The 17,260-nt window shown below is 40.1% G+C and overlaps 1 protein-coding gene across 1 annotated transcript; it reads right to left on the bottom strand.

The window, feature by feature from the left end:
• Positions 1 to 5,023: 5,023 nt before the first annotated feature.
• LOC309691546 (signal transducer and activator of transcription 1-like) lies at positions 5,024 to 15,872 on the bottom strand. The gene is made up of 24 exons (XM_082509268.1): positions 15,724 to 15,872; positions 14,775 to 14,902; positions 14,447 to 14,591; positions 14,258 to 14,353; positions 13,764 to 13,841; positions 13,593 to 13,671; positions 12,956 to 13,044; positions 11,500 to 11,651; positions 11,232 to 11,396; positions 11,045 to 11,137; positions 10,453 to 10,512; positions 10,289 to 10,318; positions 10,113 to 10,200; positions 9,960 to 10,001; positions 9,691 to 9,774; positions 9,471 to 9,572; positions 9,245 to 9,380; positions 8,542 to 8,594; positions 8,379 to 8,455; positions 8,118 to 8,257; positions 7,768 to 7,938; positions 7,493 to 7,550; positions 7,329 to 7,401; positions 5,024 to 6,075 (listed from the first exon to the last, which is right to left on the bottom strand). Exons 2-24 carry the CDS (start codon positions 14,900 to 14,902, stop codon positions 5,926 to 5,928), a joined length of 2,289 nt encoding a protein of 762 aa, XP_082365394.1. The 5' UTR covers positions 15,724 to 15,872; the 3' UTR covers positions 5,024 to 5,925.
• Positions 15,873 to 17,260: the final 1,388 nt, after the last annotated feature.

Raw genomic sequence — 17,260 nt, 5'->3', positions numbered from 1 at the left:
ACTTGTGACTGACAAGTTGTCAGTGTCTTCAGTTTGCCAGTCAGGACTAGACAAACATCTGATGCAAATTTTGTTTTCAAAACAAGACCAAGAGGCCATGCGGGTTTTCTCGGCCCTGGAATTCATCCACCCATCAGTTGACTTAACCACTTATTCAATTCAGTGTCAGAGGAGGACCGTGATCCCAGAGCAGCCACAGAGCAACAGTCGGGGTGCACAGTCATCCAGTCACTTATTTTATTAAAACTAAATATACCGGGGACCACTAGGGGGACGTAAGGAAGATGGCAGCATAAACCTGCAGTTCCCGGTCAAAACTCGAAAGAGAACCAGAATTCGAATATTTCCACCGCTAAACCGTGTAATAAATGCCATGGAAGGTGGAAGAAGGTCAAAAAGACAAGGAAACATTAAGGATTTTGTGAAACAAGTGGAGCTGGTAAGAGGGGGCAACGCAGACATGTCCGAGAACAGCGTGCAAGGCGAGCAGATGGAAGGAGATGTAGCTAGCCACCCTCACGCAGACTTCCAGGACATCATTAAGGAAATTCACTCACTTAAAGCAGAGTTTAAAACCGAGTTTGCCACGTTTAAGAAAGACATCACACAAGAAATGAAGGACGAATTCGACAGCTTCAAGAAAGACATTAATACAAAGCTGGCAGAAACTGCGAACGAGCTAGCTAGCCATGAGACCAGACTCGAAGAAGCTGAGGAAAGACTGGAAGAGATGGAAAGGTGGAATTTGGCCGCAAAAGACGCTCTAATCCAGTCGCTTCAGCAACAACGGAATATTCAGACGAAACTGGCTGACTTGGAAGGCCGTAGCCGACGGAACAACATTCGCATTTTCGGCCTAAAAGAGGGCTCTGAAGGAAACTCTGTGCTGCAGTGTGTGGAGGACTTGTTGAGAGCTGAGCTTTCGCTCCCGCCGGATTCTGCTCTAAATATTCAGCGGGCGCACAGAGCTCTGGTGCCAAAACCCGGACCAGAAAAACCTCCGCGATCGGTGGTGGTTAATTTTCTTCAGTTCTCAACCAAGGAGATGGTGCTGAAGGCAGCGTGGAAGAAAAAGGTTGTACATCAGGATAAGCAGCTTTTCTTTGATCATGACTACTGCCGACGTGGTTCAAAAGAGGAAGGAATACGCTGGAATTAAGAAAGCCTTAAAAGAGAGAGGAATTCGCTTCCAGACGCCTCTGACCAGAATCAGGATCCACTGGGAGAGCGGCGCCAGGACATATGACAGTGGCCGGGCGGCGGCGGAGGAGCTAAGGAGGAGAGGAATACAGGTGGAGGTGCCGCAGCGGAGCGGGGAAAGCACGATGCTGGAGGAGCGACTGCAAAATGCATTGGGATGGCAGCGATCTAACACCGAGAACTTATAAGTGAGGATACAAACATTTGAATCCGGTGGAAATGACTGAACAGTAGAACTCTGAAACTAAAGGTTCATTACTCTGTTACTTTTCAAGGCAAGGTAGACCGGAAAGTGGTAGGTTTTCTTTTCTTTTTTTTTCTTTTTTCTTAAGGAACCTATGTTGGATCTCACGGGGGCCCCTAATCTGAAAGGGATATACCCCACGAACCACAGGGACGCTGTGGGTAAGAAATACGTATTTTCAGTTTCTCTTAAGTTTCTTGTTATCTTGTTCCAAGTTCTTAGAGTTAGTGTGGGATGCTATGATAGTGATAAGCCAAAAATAAAGCAAAACTTAACAGTGAAAAGATGAGGAATATAACGCTGGTGTCAATGAATGTCAATGGGATGAATAACCCAATTAAAAGAAGCAAAGTGATACTCAAAATGAGAAAGCTTAATGCCAATGTAATATATCTTCAGGAAACACATTTGTCGCAGGAAGAGCATGATAAATTGAAGAAATTTGGGTACAGAAATTCTTACTATAGTACTTGCAAGAAAAGTCGTAAAAGGGGGGTAGCAATACTTATTAAAAATTCAGTTAATTTTGAATGTTCTAAAGAAATTCGGGACAGTGAGGGGAGATACATTATTGTAAGAGGTAAACTAGAAGGGGAGGCGGTGACACTAATCAATCTCTATATTCCCCCTGAGAGCAACCAACAAAATGTGAAGACTCTACTTACTACAGTCATGTCAGAATCTGAAGGGATTGTGCTGTGTGCAGGAGACTTTAATGTGGTATTCGACCATAGAATTGATACAACAAGCACAAATAGAAGCAAAAACAGCCTGGCGAGAATGGTTAATACATTTATGAAGGAGCATGGAATGGTAGATGTATGGAGGGAACACCACCCACTGGATAAGGAGTATACACACTACTCAAAGACTCACAACACTTACTCAAGAATTGACTATGTCTTAATGAACAGATGGGATCTACACAGAGTAACTGAATGCACAATTGGAGTGGCAGATATTGCTGATCACTGTGCCATTCATTTAAAGCTAAATCTAAATAGTAGGCGTAGAAATACCTGTTGGAGGTTAAATCTGAGCTGTCTGAATAATAAAGAAACGAAAGACCAAATCAAGAAAGATATAAAGCAATACATAGCGGAAAACTCCACTGAAGAAATTAGCCCAACGGTGTTTTGGGATGCATTCAAAGCTGTGCTCAGAGGGAAGCTTATTGCTATAACTTCAAAACAACACCAAATGAGGAAGGCCCTGTACCTAAGCCAGGTGGAGGAATTGAAAAACACAGAAATATTATACCGAACAACTCGGAATGTTCAGCTCCAAGGCAGAATTAAAACACTAAAAAAGGAAATTGACAATATATTGACTGAAGAAGTGGAAAAAAAACTTAGATTTTTGAAACAGGATTATTATGAGAATGGCCCAAAGGAAGCTAGACTGATAGCACGGCGTCTTAGACAGCAGCAAGCTGTTAATACAATTCACAAGATTAGAGACCCATCTACAAATAACTTGCAGTATACCCAGGAAGCAATAGAAGAAACATTTAAGAAATATTACGAAAACTTGTATAAACAACCATGTTCCTCAAATAAAGATGAGAAAACTGCTTTTCTTAACTTCCTAGACTTACCACGTATTGGTACGCAGCAAAACAGCAAACTGACTGCCCCCATCAGTCATGAAGAAATATCTAGAGCAATTTCCAGTCTGAAAGCTAATAAATCACCGGGGGCCGATGGGTTCCCCTCAGAGTGGTACAAGAACTTTAAGGAGGAGTTGATACCAATGCTTCAATCATCATTCAATCATACCCTTGCGGAGGGTGTAACACCTCCCTCATGGAGAGAGGCGATTATCTCAGTAATCCCTAAAGAGGGAAAAGACACCGAATATTGTAACAACTACAGACCCATATCGGTTCTTAATGTGGACTACAAAATATACACATCTATAATCGCTAAGCGATATGGAGCAATTATGACAGACTTAATTAATGAAGACCAAACTGGCTTTATCTCAGGACGTAGAACTCAAGATAGTATAAGAAGGACCCTCCAAATAGTTAACTCGATACAAACAAAAAAGGGCAGTGCGGCCCTAGTAAGCCTGGATGCAGAGAAGGCTTTCGACAGTGTAGATTGGAACTTCCTATATGCCGTGCTTGAAAGGTTTGGTTTTGATGACGGTGCTGTGATGTGTATCAAATCTATTTACCAATCTCCTACAGCTCGAATTAGAATCAATGGCAGCCTAACGGAGCAAATCTCTCTCGAGAGGGGTACCCGTCAGGGTTGTTGCCTCTCACCTCTTCTCTTCACTCTATATATTGAACCCCTGGCACAGGCCATCCGACAAAGTGAGGAGGTGAGAGGAATAAGTATTAAAGGGGAAGACCACATCATCAGCTTATTTGCAGATGATATCATACTCTACCTAGAAAATCCAAACCAAACTTTAATTCCAATGTTTAATGTAATTAATATCTTTGCTGAACATTCGGGGTACAAAATTAATGTGACCAAAACTCAGATACTGGCTTTCAACTATTTGCCATCTGAAGAGGTTAAAAATAAGTTTAGACTGAACTGGACTGCAAAACAAATGAAATACTTGGGTGTAACCGTGACTAAACAATTGAGTGACCTTTTTAAAACAAATTATGATAGGCTGACCACTCAGATTAAACACGATCTAAACCGATGGTCAACTCTTACACTAGACTTTAGTGCAAGAATCACAACAATAAAAATGAGTGTCCTCCCACGGTTATTGTACCTTTTCCAATCTCTGCCAGTTAAGATCCCAGTGGAAAAATTCAAGGACTGGGATAGGCTCATCTCTAGATTTGTATGGAATGGTAAAAGGCCTAGAATAAAATACACAACATTACAACTATCTAGGAAGCAGGGTGGTGTGGGACTCCCTAATCTAAAAGATTACTATCATGCGGCCCAAACCAGACCGGCGATAAAGTGGTGTGATCAGAACTTTAATGCTAAATGGAAAGATATTGAAATAAAAGTACGGGATGTCCCAGTCCAGACTTTTCTTGGAAATGAGCAACTTAAGAAAACCTTACAGCATTTCCTTGATCCTATAACATCCCACACTCTAGAGATATGGTTTGGCCTAGTTAAACAAAGTAAGTTGGAAAGGGAGGTTAAGATGTTAAACTGGGCTGCCTATGTTGTTGGTGATATACTGAGTGCTCACGACCCAGGATTCAGGAAGTGGGAACAAAAAGGAATAACAGCGATTTGTACAGTAATGAAAGATGGCCATTTGATGAGTTTTCAAGATTTAAAAGATCGGTATAGTCTAGAGAAAACCAATTTTTACCAGTACCTGCAACTCAGAGACTACTTTTCAAAGGAAATACGAAGTTCGCGTACGTCTTATGGCATCCTGAATTGTATAATTAAATCATACAGGGGCCTCCAATTCAAGGAGATTTCTGTACTATATAAAAATCTAAGAGAGAACACGGCAACATCAACTGAATACATAAAAAAGAAATGGGAGCAGGAAATAAAAACTGATATCTCAACTGAGGAATGGTTAGGTATGTGTGAAACCCAGAACACAACGACTAACTCAAGATGCTGGAGAGAATTTGGGTGGAAACACCTTACTCGATTCTTTATTACACCAAAAATCAAAAGTAAACAGACTCAAGACAGTTTGCCATGCTGGAGAAGATGTGGTAACATGGAAGCACATCATACGCACGTGTTTTGGGAGTGCCTGAAACTGCATAATTTTTGGAAGAACGTGAGTCTTGTAATAGGCAATATCTTGGGCTACCAATTACCACACAATTTTAAAACTGTATATCTTGGGAATATTAGAGAGTATGTTCTGTACGACGACTTGTATTTGACAAAAATCCTATTGATAGCTGCAAAGAAAGCTATAACAAGAAACTGGTACAAACTGGCTCCGCCTTCATCACAAGACTGGTTAAATATTGTTGGAGAAATCTATGCAATGGAAAAAATGACTTACATTCTCAGATTAAAGGAAGATATTTTCGTTGCTAAGTGGGAGAAGTGGACATTGTATGGCACCAAGGAAAATTAATGAACGAACAAAACATTTAAGGTCTATGACTCTGTATATCTATTGATGCATGCCTGTATAAAAGTACATATATAAGCTGGAGTATGTATGCTGCTGTGCAAAGGCAGGCATGCATACGGTAGTTGATTAGAATTGGCACCCACACCTTCTGTTCGCTTTAGTTCTGTTTTGTTTTGACTGTGTGCTTGCATGGTTATTTCTCCTGTAATGCAAAACATGTCTATGTTTAAACTGTGACAAAACTATCAATAAAAATTACAGTGTCAAAAAAAAAACAAAAAAAAAAACATACCAAATATACAGCACAGTAAGAAAAACAGAATGTGAATACAAACTTTGAATTAAAATCTCATACACATTGATTGTTGCTATTTTTACAGTACAGCTTTTCTTTTCCAGCAAAGTGCAGCGTGTGATCAGCAATCCAGCAGATTTTAGCTGAAACTAAACTGATCGACAAAGAGGTTTTCAGGCGATGATGTCTGTAACGAAGCTAAAGTTGGGCAGATGTCCAGCTGAGATTCCCAGGACACGACTGGAGCAGGCGAGTCGACAATAAAAGAGAGGAGTTCACTCAAGCTGGCCTGCAGTGAAACACAGAAGGTTTAGTTTAAGTTAGCTGCAGCAGGAAAGGGATAGGGTTTAAACCTGGAGATACTCAGAAGGTGATGCATGTGATGTGATGCATTCGATGTGTTGTGATTTACTTGCAACAGAGAGAGAACATTTAGGCTACGTTCACACTGCAGGCAAAAGCGCATCAAATCCGACTTTTCTGACCCTATGCGACCCATATCCGATCATGGTATGACAGTTTGAACAGCACAAATCCGATATTTTCAAATCCGATCTAGGTCACTTTCGTATGTGGTACTGAATCCGATACATATGTGTTTTAGAAAACACTGCTGTTTGAAGTTTGTGACATGACTAGTCGCATTAAATCTGTTTTTTACATCACTGACACAAGACAGACACCAATTATCAGCGCCGGAGAAAACATCGCGAACGCTTCCTGGCCATCCAGTGTAGATGTCAGTGAAGCTGTTGGGAAAACAACGTTGGAGAAACGTGAACATTTTATTTGTACTGTATAATCTGCAGATTCTGACAGAAATCTGCAACTATCCTTTGAAGCACCGCTCCTCTCTAAAACAGCAATAAGGATCATTATTAGGCCATATGTAAATAACAAAATAACTTTATAACTTAAAGCAAAATTGGGAAACGTAAAGTCCGAAACAAGTCTTTATATTAAGGCCATCAGTCAAACAATACTGTTTGGTCTGGGTCTAAACAGAGCGCGTCGTGTGTGACGTCTTCTTTTACGCATGCGGGCCGCTTTGAGGGCCGTGAACGGTTCACACTAGAGCGTGTTTGCTGTCACATTTTATTTTTAGTGTGAACAACCAGACAAAAAAAATAAATAAATAAATCGGATTTGATCAAAAAAAAAAATCGGAATTGAGCATTAAGACCTGCAGTGTGAATGTAGCCTTAGTCTCCTTTAAACATATTTTTTTCTTGTGGTCTTTTATGCAAATAAAAGAAATGGCTGTTTGAACACGGCACAAAGCGGGCTCATTAAAGACAACCTGTAAATTTTGAAATTATCACTGGAGGTACAGATACAGTGTTGGTGAGGGAAAATTACTGTGTGATCGTTGGGATCTTCTGTCGTACGTCACTTTTAGTATTCATGTTTTCAACAGGCTACAGCTAAATGGTAAATAAGCTGTTCTTAAACCAGATCTTTAACGAGATCCAGATCCCAACGAATTAAGTCTATTTAAAAGGGCTGCGGGAAAATAAACCTAAAAAGAAATAATAAACCTACACTTCTTTCCAGGTCATTGTCCATTTCCATCATGTGGATCTCATTGGGTGGAGAAGGAGGTGGCGTAGGATCGCTGTACAAAAACAAACAAAAAAAAGATTGTAATAATGAATAAAAATTAAATTCAGACACACTGCAGAAGCATTTTTGTTACTGTTACTTACTTTGATATAAAAGAAGGTATTCTGCGGTGATATCCATCCCCTGAAGGTTCTGATGTTTCTGGGTGGACAGATAGGATTGAGCTCATTACACAGAAAGTAAACTGGATCATCTCAACATTATTTGAAATGGTAAACACTTTATGACAGAGTTTATCTTTATCTTATGACAGAGTACCAGACAAAATTTATATTCACTGTTTTCTACAGGATTTTTATTTATTTATTTATTTATTTAGTTGTAATTTTCATGGAGGAAGTGATGTGAGAGGTGATACCGGGGGATTTGTAGCGTCCGAAGGCGGTGTCTTTGGGGATGTCGGGGTAAAGATAGACCAGGGGATTTCTGCTTCGCTGGGATGCCAGACTGTAGCGGTAAATGATATCTGGCAGAGGTAACACCAACAGCTCTTTCTTGGTGTATGGCTGTACTGCATGCACATGAGGCTCTACAGGGGGAAAAACACATATCAATACAAAGCAGGACAAACCACTGCAGTCAGCAAACACACAATTTAAGGTAAATATACTTTATAGTGAATACATAATTATAACTATTCTATTTCCTCCAGCAGAGTTATTTAAATTGTCCTCAGTGGGCTCAGTGAAGACAGACTCAGAAACATACCATCGTTGGAGTGGTCGACCCAGCTGAAGGTGACGGCGCCGTCTCTGCTGCTCTCACTGAACCGGATCAGAAAAGTACCGGCCTTTTTTTCCTGCAGCAGGAGGCGTGTCCTCTCCCTGCTCACGAACCCCATGATGGATCTGAAAGTCGCACACAGGAAACGCCACACCCTTCCACATTAGCACATCATCCGTATATGACTGTAATACAACTTTAAGAAATGTTGCTAATCTAAGTTTGGATGTCAGTGTGAAGTCGTACCCATCACGCCAAAGATCCACCAAGTGTTTCTTGATTAAATCGAGGATGCCATCGATCCAGATCCAGGCATTTTCGTTCTGCCTCACAGGAAAACAAAGAGTCAAGCCCCTGTGTGCTTGCTGTCAGACTCAAGGAAACTACAGGAACTTATCTTAAGACCCACCTTGGAGAAGCTGCTCCAGAACACAGGATCATCATCATCTGCAGCAGCACCAACTGTTACATTTAAAAAAAAACAAAAAAAAACAAACAAACAAACACATTACCATAAAGTGTTTTATAGTATTTATAAATTTTAATATTAGATAGTATAGTACATGTGTAATCATTGCACTATTTGTTTGTTTGTTTTTACCTGTGCACATATTTTTTATTCTTCATGTGCACGTTCAAATGTTTGCACATCAGGGCTAAGCTACTTTGTATTTTGTGCTAAGCCAACTATGTACTCTGCTTTTTACTGTATGCTACAAGCTAATAATGTATTTTCCATGCTAATCTATGCTAACAATCTGCTTTGCATGCTAATTGTATCATTTCAGTAAAAATAATAGTGATTTCCAAAATGCGAAAAACTATTTTTGTACTGGTCAGTACTGATTTTATATAAAAATATACATTTTTTAAACATGCAAGTAAATATTTTTTTTACTTTGATCCTTAGTGATATTGTTTTTCAAAACCAAAAAATATACAGAAACGTCAGGCTTTTAAGACTACACACAATATGCAAGATATATCTTTATATACACAGCTTAATAACTAAAATGAGCTCTAAAATTAACTCCCATCAACAACGCAAATGAAATATAAATGTCTTTTTAAAAAGTAATTGCAAAAAATTAGCTTAGATTTTATTTACTTACCCATAATTTTGTCTCTTAGCATGAAGAGCTGCATTTCATCGAGCCCTCGTTTGCCAACGGTCAAAAACTGCCAGCTCAGCACCTGTGACAGCTGCTCCCAGGTGAGAGGAGGAGGATTCAGGAACAGTGACAGGTCCTAAAGGGAAAAGTCACAGAACCACAATGAAGTTTCCTGACTTGTCTTAACAGATGTTACTAGTGTTTGTTGGCTGTAACAAAATTTTACCCAAGGTTCACTGGTGGACACCATGTTCCACCACATGATGGAGGCCCAGGCATTGGGGACTTGATTCGTGCTGGAGATGACGACCACGGGCAAGGAGCTGGCCTGGACCGACAGCAGAGGAGGAAACCAGTCAATAAAAGTACAAACCCTCCACCACAGCAACCATTTTTAAAGATCAGGACTAGAGAACGCCATCAAAGCTGAAGTTCATGCTGCTTACCTCGATGTTGCACGTTTGTCCTGCGTACTGAAACTCTGTCACAAACTTGATGATGTGCAGCTCTTCAGTGACTACCAGATGGTTCTAAGGGAAAAGAAAGAAAGTAACATGAGTAAGGCAGCAGCTCACGTCTCTAGTATTTACCTCTGCTTACCCTCAAGATTTTCCATCAAGATTTATAGGACTACATACTACTGAAACGTGTACAGTATAGTAATGCTCATAAATGCTCATGTGAAAAAATACAATTTAAAATAAACTTCTCTTACCGCAGATGAGCTTTTGCTTCTTGATTTTCTTTCCTTGAGCGACTGAAAAAATATAATTTTTTTATAAGAAACTACAAGCTGTACTGTATAAAAGAACATATGAATGCACAATGGTTAAACATAAAGCTTTGTTAACGTTGAGGATTTTCATACCATGTGCCCAAATTCTGCCATCAAGCCTCCATCTGTGTCCTCGTCCAACACCTTACAGTCGTCTCTGTTGAAATCAAAGAGACGGAACCTGCGACAAGTACAAAAAGCATCAGTACTCATTTATTACAGAAATATAAACTTTCATAAATGTATATTTCAGATTTTAGTCTACCTACCCTTTCACTGTCTTGGCTTCTGCAACATCCCTTATTTTGGTGGGGAGAAAAAAGACAAAAGGTTTAAAATTTAAAAAAGGTCTTTTTAAAATAAAAGTTCAAAAAATAAATATTTCCATCTGAACTCTATGCCACTCTTTCAGACCAGCTTTTCTTTCACTTACTTGTCAAATACAGGTTTGACTCTGAACCTGCATTTGAATTCAGGGATGTTTGCCAGGAACCTGAAAAGAGAAAAGACATTTCTTTATGTTTTTTTAGTTTAGCACTGGTTATTTTGGGCCCAGTAAACACGTAAAAAGGTCTAAGTAAGCTCATAAACTGCTTTCAGTCAAAATGTCTCATCTCAAAACGTAGCTGCTAACTCCTGTGCTTGTTAAGAAACAGTTTGTCTGTAAGAATAATTAGCAGGTAAAAGGAAAGTATACCTAATGAGGTCCATCTGAGACCTCAGAGAGAAAACTGCAGTCAAAATAAGATGAACGTCAGTTTAATAAAGAAATGTTTTAGTTTTGGGGATCAGACCTGACCCTAAACTGTGTAAAGGCCACAGAAAACTGTGGGCAATATAAAGTTTTCACTGATTTTCACATTTGACCCCGTTTTCCCCCAACATTAAACTGCTAACAAACAGACAGACAAACAAAAGGAACTGATTACATACTCCCATTACATTGAAGCGGTGAGTGACATGAAGTCCCAGCTGACATTTGGGTTTCTCAGACATACACGTGTATAAAGTCAGTGCATGCTTACCTCACTGTGATACTGAACTGCACCCCGGTCTTCAGTATCAGAGGACGCTGTGGAAATTTCTGCATGACGGGCTGTTTCTCCACCACCAGAGCGCTGCAATGCCAGACCACAACAGAACATGTCACTATTCATACTGTTGGTGCATCAGTGTGTGTGTGTCTATACATGTAAAAAAAGAGTGACTCACTTTGTGACTAGTTTTATTAACAAGGACAGCCCAAATTTCTCCATTTCTGGGATTGAAGTAGGGAGGCAGAAGGCAGGGTCAGTGCTGCTGTATTTGCTGTTCTGGTCTTGAAGTTTCTTCAGCTGTTCGCAGACTCCTAGCAGCACTTCGGCGACAGTCGAAAACCTGCACACAGAATAAAACAGGCACAAGTGCTGAGTGTAAAAAGTCAGAGGAAAAACAGATTCTCTTAGACATGCAAAGGTGAGCAGAACAAATGAGCTCTAACCACTTGTCCAGGTGGTCCAGACTGGTGTCATCTTGACTTCCAATGCAGGCCAACTGCTGCCTGCGCTTCCACTCTGGCAGCTCCACATCAGTGAGAGTCGCCACAACCTTTTCTGTCTGCTTTAAAATGTTAACCAACTGATGCAGCACAATCTGCAAGACAAAAAAAGAAAAGATTCATATGTGCGCATAAGAGAGGGAAGAGGTTTCACCATCTGACCAGTGCAGACATGATCTCTCACAGCCCGCAATAAAATCTGAACACAGCAAAATAACAGTTAAGGAAAGGTTACCCACCGTAACCCAAGGTTCTATGAGTATAACTCTGAGAGCTGTCATCTATGTTGCTGTTGGCTGTATCAGCTTATATGACTTATTTGCATTTCAAATGGCAACGTCTGAAAGGGGAAGACTGCTACGCAAAGTTGACTTAGTCCTACTGCCTATAGGTTGCTGGTTTGTTCAACCAATCAGTGCAAGGCATTTCCACCTATGTTTTTGCTCAAAAATATTTCCCCAGAAAAACAATGTTGCATTTAGTCATGATTTGGCAAGCTGCCAACATCAACATGACGCCGTGACAACATTGCTCCATGGTCACAATGCAGCAGTAACGTTACAGTACAGTGTAAATGCGATGTCACATTTATGCTGTAAAAACATTTACAATTACAGTTTTGTAATGTTACTGCGACCTAGTTTTACATTTCATGCTAGGATTAGGTAATTATGTATTATGTAATTTGAAACATGAAGTAGAACAGACCAATAGCAAATAATAGATGTTTCTACTAAACTGCCCCAACCAGTTTGTTTCTAGATTTCTATGCAAACAATCATGAAAGAAATCTATGACATGAACATTTTCTATGAAGCTTTCATAATAATTGCACAAAATATCAAAATGAATGTGGTTTATCCATTTAGACTAGTTGTTGTAGAGACCCACCCTTTGGCACATCCCAGCACACCCACTCACTTCACCAGATGCACCTTGTTTAGTTCTCTCACCTTTGATTGGGTGTGGTGCTTGTCCTCAATTGCACTCACCTGTCACACATTATATGTCACACATTATATAAGGACTGCATTCACTTTTGGCTCACTCCTTCTTCACTTCCACATGGGGCGGCAGCTGAGGTGAGGTTCTATTTGGGTTTTATTTTATATCTTGTTTAAGGGAATGAGTAACTTAAATCTGTTTTCCTGTTTTCTTTCGGCTGTGGCAGTCCATGTGTGTCTTTGTTTCCTTCCTTCTTTGCCTTATTTATTTGAGAATAAAAGGAGAACCCGGAGAATAATTCTGAATTAGATGGCTGCTTATTCTTATTCTAACCGGATGAGCCCATGATGCTAATTGCTTAAGCCCTGAACCTTCCTTCCTTCAAAACACTAGTTTACACCACTAATGCCAACATTTCATCAAACATTTACCATATTATTATTATTTATCATACCTCCTTTCTTTGTGTTATGGAGACTGCATGTTTCTGACATGCCTGATCAACAATATGTTGGGACTGGGTCATATCAGTGTGCTCCTCCACTGGAAAAGGAAGACAAGACACTTGTGTCAAAAACAACTGAGTGACAAACCAGACCTGCCAATCCTGCCAAGCAACTCCTGGGCTGACAAATGGGACTGAACTAGTGGCCACTTGAGGTTGACTCTGACAGTGAGTCAGAGTCCCCATAGACTCCCATATTAAAATGCCCAAATTTACGCCACAACATCACCTTGTTTTCAGCCTGTTACAAAAAACAGGTTTAATCTTTGCAGATACTTCCCTCCTTCCCTACTTTGACGGGCATGGCCAGTTTGACAGGTGACAGAGGCATCGGTAACTGTCAGATGTCTGCTGGGCTTCCGCTCAAATAACTTGAGTCACTGCAGTGTTTGTGCCTTTTTAACGATGGGCAAGGGCTGTGTTGAGTTACGGCCTCAGTTTTGATTAGTGAAATTTCTAGGATTTTATTACTAATCACACTGCTAAAATTAATAATTTAATGTCGTCCACACTTCAAAAACCAGTAGGTAATGGCATGGCGACTATGTCCATCTTTTATATACAGTATGTGGTCGTGCTATCGTACCTTTATTTTGCCAGGCCATCAGAATATAGTCCAGTTTTTCATTCAGACCCTCCAGTGTCTTGATTTCCTTCTTGGTCTCCTACATTAGAGTAAAAGTGCATTGGTTTAAAAACCAAGAGGAAAACATTTATCCTTCTTGGAAGGCTGAAAATAAAATCCCAGTAATCTTACCAAAGTCTGTCGCTTCAGTTCATTGACTTTGTCGTCCAACTCGCTCCAGCTTTGTTGCATGCTTGAATTATTGCAACTCTGACAAAAACAAGAAGGTTCTGTCACATGTTTGCAATTATTATCAAATATTTATTTATAATTAAAATTTATATTTACTTTTCCTTTCCTCTGGTTGTGATCACAGTTTCGCTCTAACGTGTTGCCATATTTGCTTTGCTATGACTCACAATGCTACGTTTTCTGTTAGCATGAGCAATTTTTACAGTTCCACCTACTCACTGGTCCGGGAAAATGTATTTCTGCCGTTAATTGTAACTCTCTCTATAAGCAACCCAGGCACATGTTTACAGTTAGTGTGCATCAAAGTTATGATTCTACTAAAATCTTTTCATATCTACTTTTGGTTAACTGCAGTGACCTTGGGACAGACCTGTCTGTGTAAATATGACTTAGGAATGAAACCAGGCTCTTCATTAGAACAGCATTTAACTGACCTGAGGCTGAGAGACCGAAGCCAGAATTTGCTTTTCCTCCTTCAGGCATTCAGACAGAATTAGGGCCAATTTCAGCGGCTCACCCTCGAAATGCCCCTAAGGAGCAGAAAGAACCACGCAACTCATTACTGGAAGTGCATTTTCAAATAATAAAATTTTTTTCTGCACAGAGCATCATATCTGTTCTACCAGCAGGTAGTCCTTCATCCTGGAAAAATCTGGCCCCTGCAGAATATTGTTCTCCTGAACAGAACGATACCACTGCTCTTCTAGAAACACCAGGAGAGCCTGGAAACAGGTTCTGGCTCTGTGCTCGTCCACAGCTGCCGAATCCCTAATGCAGAGAAACAGAAGATTTAACTGCAGGACTGCATCTGTTTGCATGTGCTGAAAAACAATTTACGATTTCACAATCTTCCTTACATCATACTGTACAACTTACTATATTATTAAGTTAAAGCTCTTTAATCTTAGACCATAACTATTTTCCCTGCTCCTGCATCCAGCCCCGTCTTACCAGTCCTGGTTCTCGATCCAGGTGCTCAGATAGTGGCGAATCTCTTTGGGAAATCTTCTCTCGTACAGCTGGCAGACCCGGCTCTGGAGTGCAGAGTCCAGCTTCAGAAGGGCCTGCCACTGAGCCATCTGCAGTCACAAAGACACGAACCTCTTTTTACGAGTTCAGGGCCTCTGATTGGTCCACAGATGTGATAGGAGTCTTTACCGTTATTTTCCTCCATTTTATTAACAGAAATACATCTTACGCTAGAGTAATTTAAGATAAAGTTTTATATAGATTAAAAATCTGTTTTTACGTGTGGCCTGGCCAAGAGGGCAGCCATGACTATAACCATATATAATCATACAAATATGACTGACGCTCACTGAAAATGTGTACCGCCAATCGTCAGATCACATGCTGTAACAAGTGAATAACAAGTGCAGTTTCAAAAGTGATCACACTGACAGTTTTCTTAGTCCTTAAAAGCTGACTTAAACTCCCATGCAGTTATATTTATCTTATTTATCAGCCAAAGGGAATGTCTGTGGACACAGAACGTGGAAATCTCAAAATAATTCGAATAAGCACAGCACCAAAGTGAGGTGTGAGTAATGATGACCTGATTAGTTTTATGTGTTTATGTAATGCAAAGCGATTGTGGTGGCGTATTGATGTCGCCAGCTATCGGTAAATATAATGTAACTGAGCTCACTGGAAAGTTTTGCCCCGCTCTTTAATATAATCGGAGGGGATTTCCAAGAAATGCAACAACACCGCAGCAACTTCAAGAACCGAGGATTTTCATTTATTTACATTTGCCTTTTTAACAGCTTTTATCAGACAATTACCTACTTCTAAAAATCAGGATCGCGCACATTTTGGAGGAAAAGTGGGCCATAAGCTGCGCACAAGGCTGCCCGCAATAGAACTAAAGTTGTTTCTTTGCGCAGAAATCATGACTTACCTTGGTGGGTGGCTCTTTGTCGGACAGGTGAAAGCAGGACAAAAATCACAAGCGACCTCCAGCCTTCTGATCTGGCTGTTAATTCTTGCCTCAAGAACGAGGACGCGAACTTCCGTTGCACACGCCCACTCACACTCACCACGTGATTCTCCAGAACTCGTCCTGCTGAGTGCGTAAAGCTGGAGGCCGCACAGCTCGACATCCGGCAAGTCACAAAGTAAAGAAAAAATAACAACAGCCAGATGTTGAAACCCTGAAAACAGCTGTTTTCTGTGCAGGTTTCAGCTCAGTTTGGTGGGCTGTTGCACATCAGCGCGCATGAACCCGTTTTTATCCGTTTTTTTCCACAATACTTTTTCTTTCTGCACATTTCTATTGCACTGTTGTGTCTGCACTGTCTTGTGTCTGTATCGGTCTGTACTGTCTGGTGTCTTTGTTTTGGATTTTTGCACCTTCTTTTCCCCACACTGTTAAATCCCTGTAGTCTCTTCCCAACAACCTTTTTCCTATTTAGAAACAAAATTACCCTCTACAACATGGGTCTCACACTGGCAGCCCGGGTGCCACTATATTGACGTGAAGAAATATAATGCAGCTTGGCTCTTGAAGTTACTTTTTTGTTAGGGAAGATTTGTTTGTTGAGTGCAATGCTAAAATAAGTTATTTAAAAAGCAAAAAATGAGTTAATATGAAGGCAGTATAAGAGAATTATTTGTAAGGAAAACTATTTTCACTAGCAGTCAAAAACTATGTCTGCATTTCATAAATACAAAAGAAATTACAGCAGAAGTGCTGCCAGATGTCTGGACAGAGTTCCAATGTGTTTATTTGGAAGTTCAATGAAAGGCTTAGAGAGGGGAGAAGGAAATTCGTTCACATTTGCAGTTTCGTCTTGTTGTACAATATTTGAAATTTGAAAAAACAAACAAAACACTGGGAATATTTGTGGGTGTTTTCTCATTCGTTTGTCCTACTTGAACACTAAAATGGTCCTCACATGACAGTGCCAGCAGTGGCCCACGGCTCATTTAAGTTTGAGAACCCTGCTCTATAATGTAGGCAACAAAAAAATAGAGCTATGTTTTATTATCCTTTTTTCTGCTCATGTTCTATTTAACTGATTTAAGCTGAACACATTTATTAGAATTAAAATTTATACTGAAATCAAGTTTATACTATGTTATTTTATTATTAATACAGCACAAGATTCAGTTGCCTTTGTACAAAAACAGCTGGTAGAAAAGTCCTCCAAAGAGCTACTTTTACATTCTTACTTTGAGTAAATATCAGAGACAGTACTTTTTTACTTGAGTAAAGAAGTTGAATCAGTACTTGGATTATGTTTTAAACACTAGCATCTGTACTTCTACTCAAGTACAGAATGTCTTACTTTTGGCACCTGCGTTACTAATCTGAAGATCCAGGGTTTGATCCCTCGGTCCTTCAGTCTGCATGCAGAAGCATCCCTGGACAAGAACAGACACTGAACCCCCATCCATTCACTGAAAAATGCTGTAGCTCCACCTACCACCCCCGC

The sequence above is a fragment of the Aulonocara stuartgranti genome (genome assembly GCF_965226115.1).
Source record: "Aulonocara stuartgranti genome assembly, chromosome: 16".
NCBI lineage: Eukaryota > Metazoa > Chordata > Actinopteri > Cichliformes > Cichlidae > Aulonocara > Aulonocara stuartgranti.
This window is presented reverse-complemented; position numbering and strand designations above follow the sequence as displayed.

Coding starts and splice junctions, on each gene's coding strand:
- LOC309691546 (XM_082509268.1), bottom strand. CDS start 14,902: ATGGCTCAGTGGCAGGCCCTTCTGAAGCTGGACTCTGCACTCCAGAGC. Junction 10,319..10,452: donor GTCAAACCTGTATTTGACAA/GTAAGTGAAAGA, acceptor CACCAAAATAAG/GGATGTTGCAGAAGCCAAGA. Junction 8,258..8,378: donor GTGGATCTTTGGCGTGATGG/GTACGACTTCAC, acceptor TGCGACTTTCAG/ATCCATCATGGGGTTCGTGA.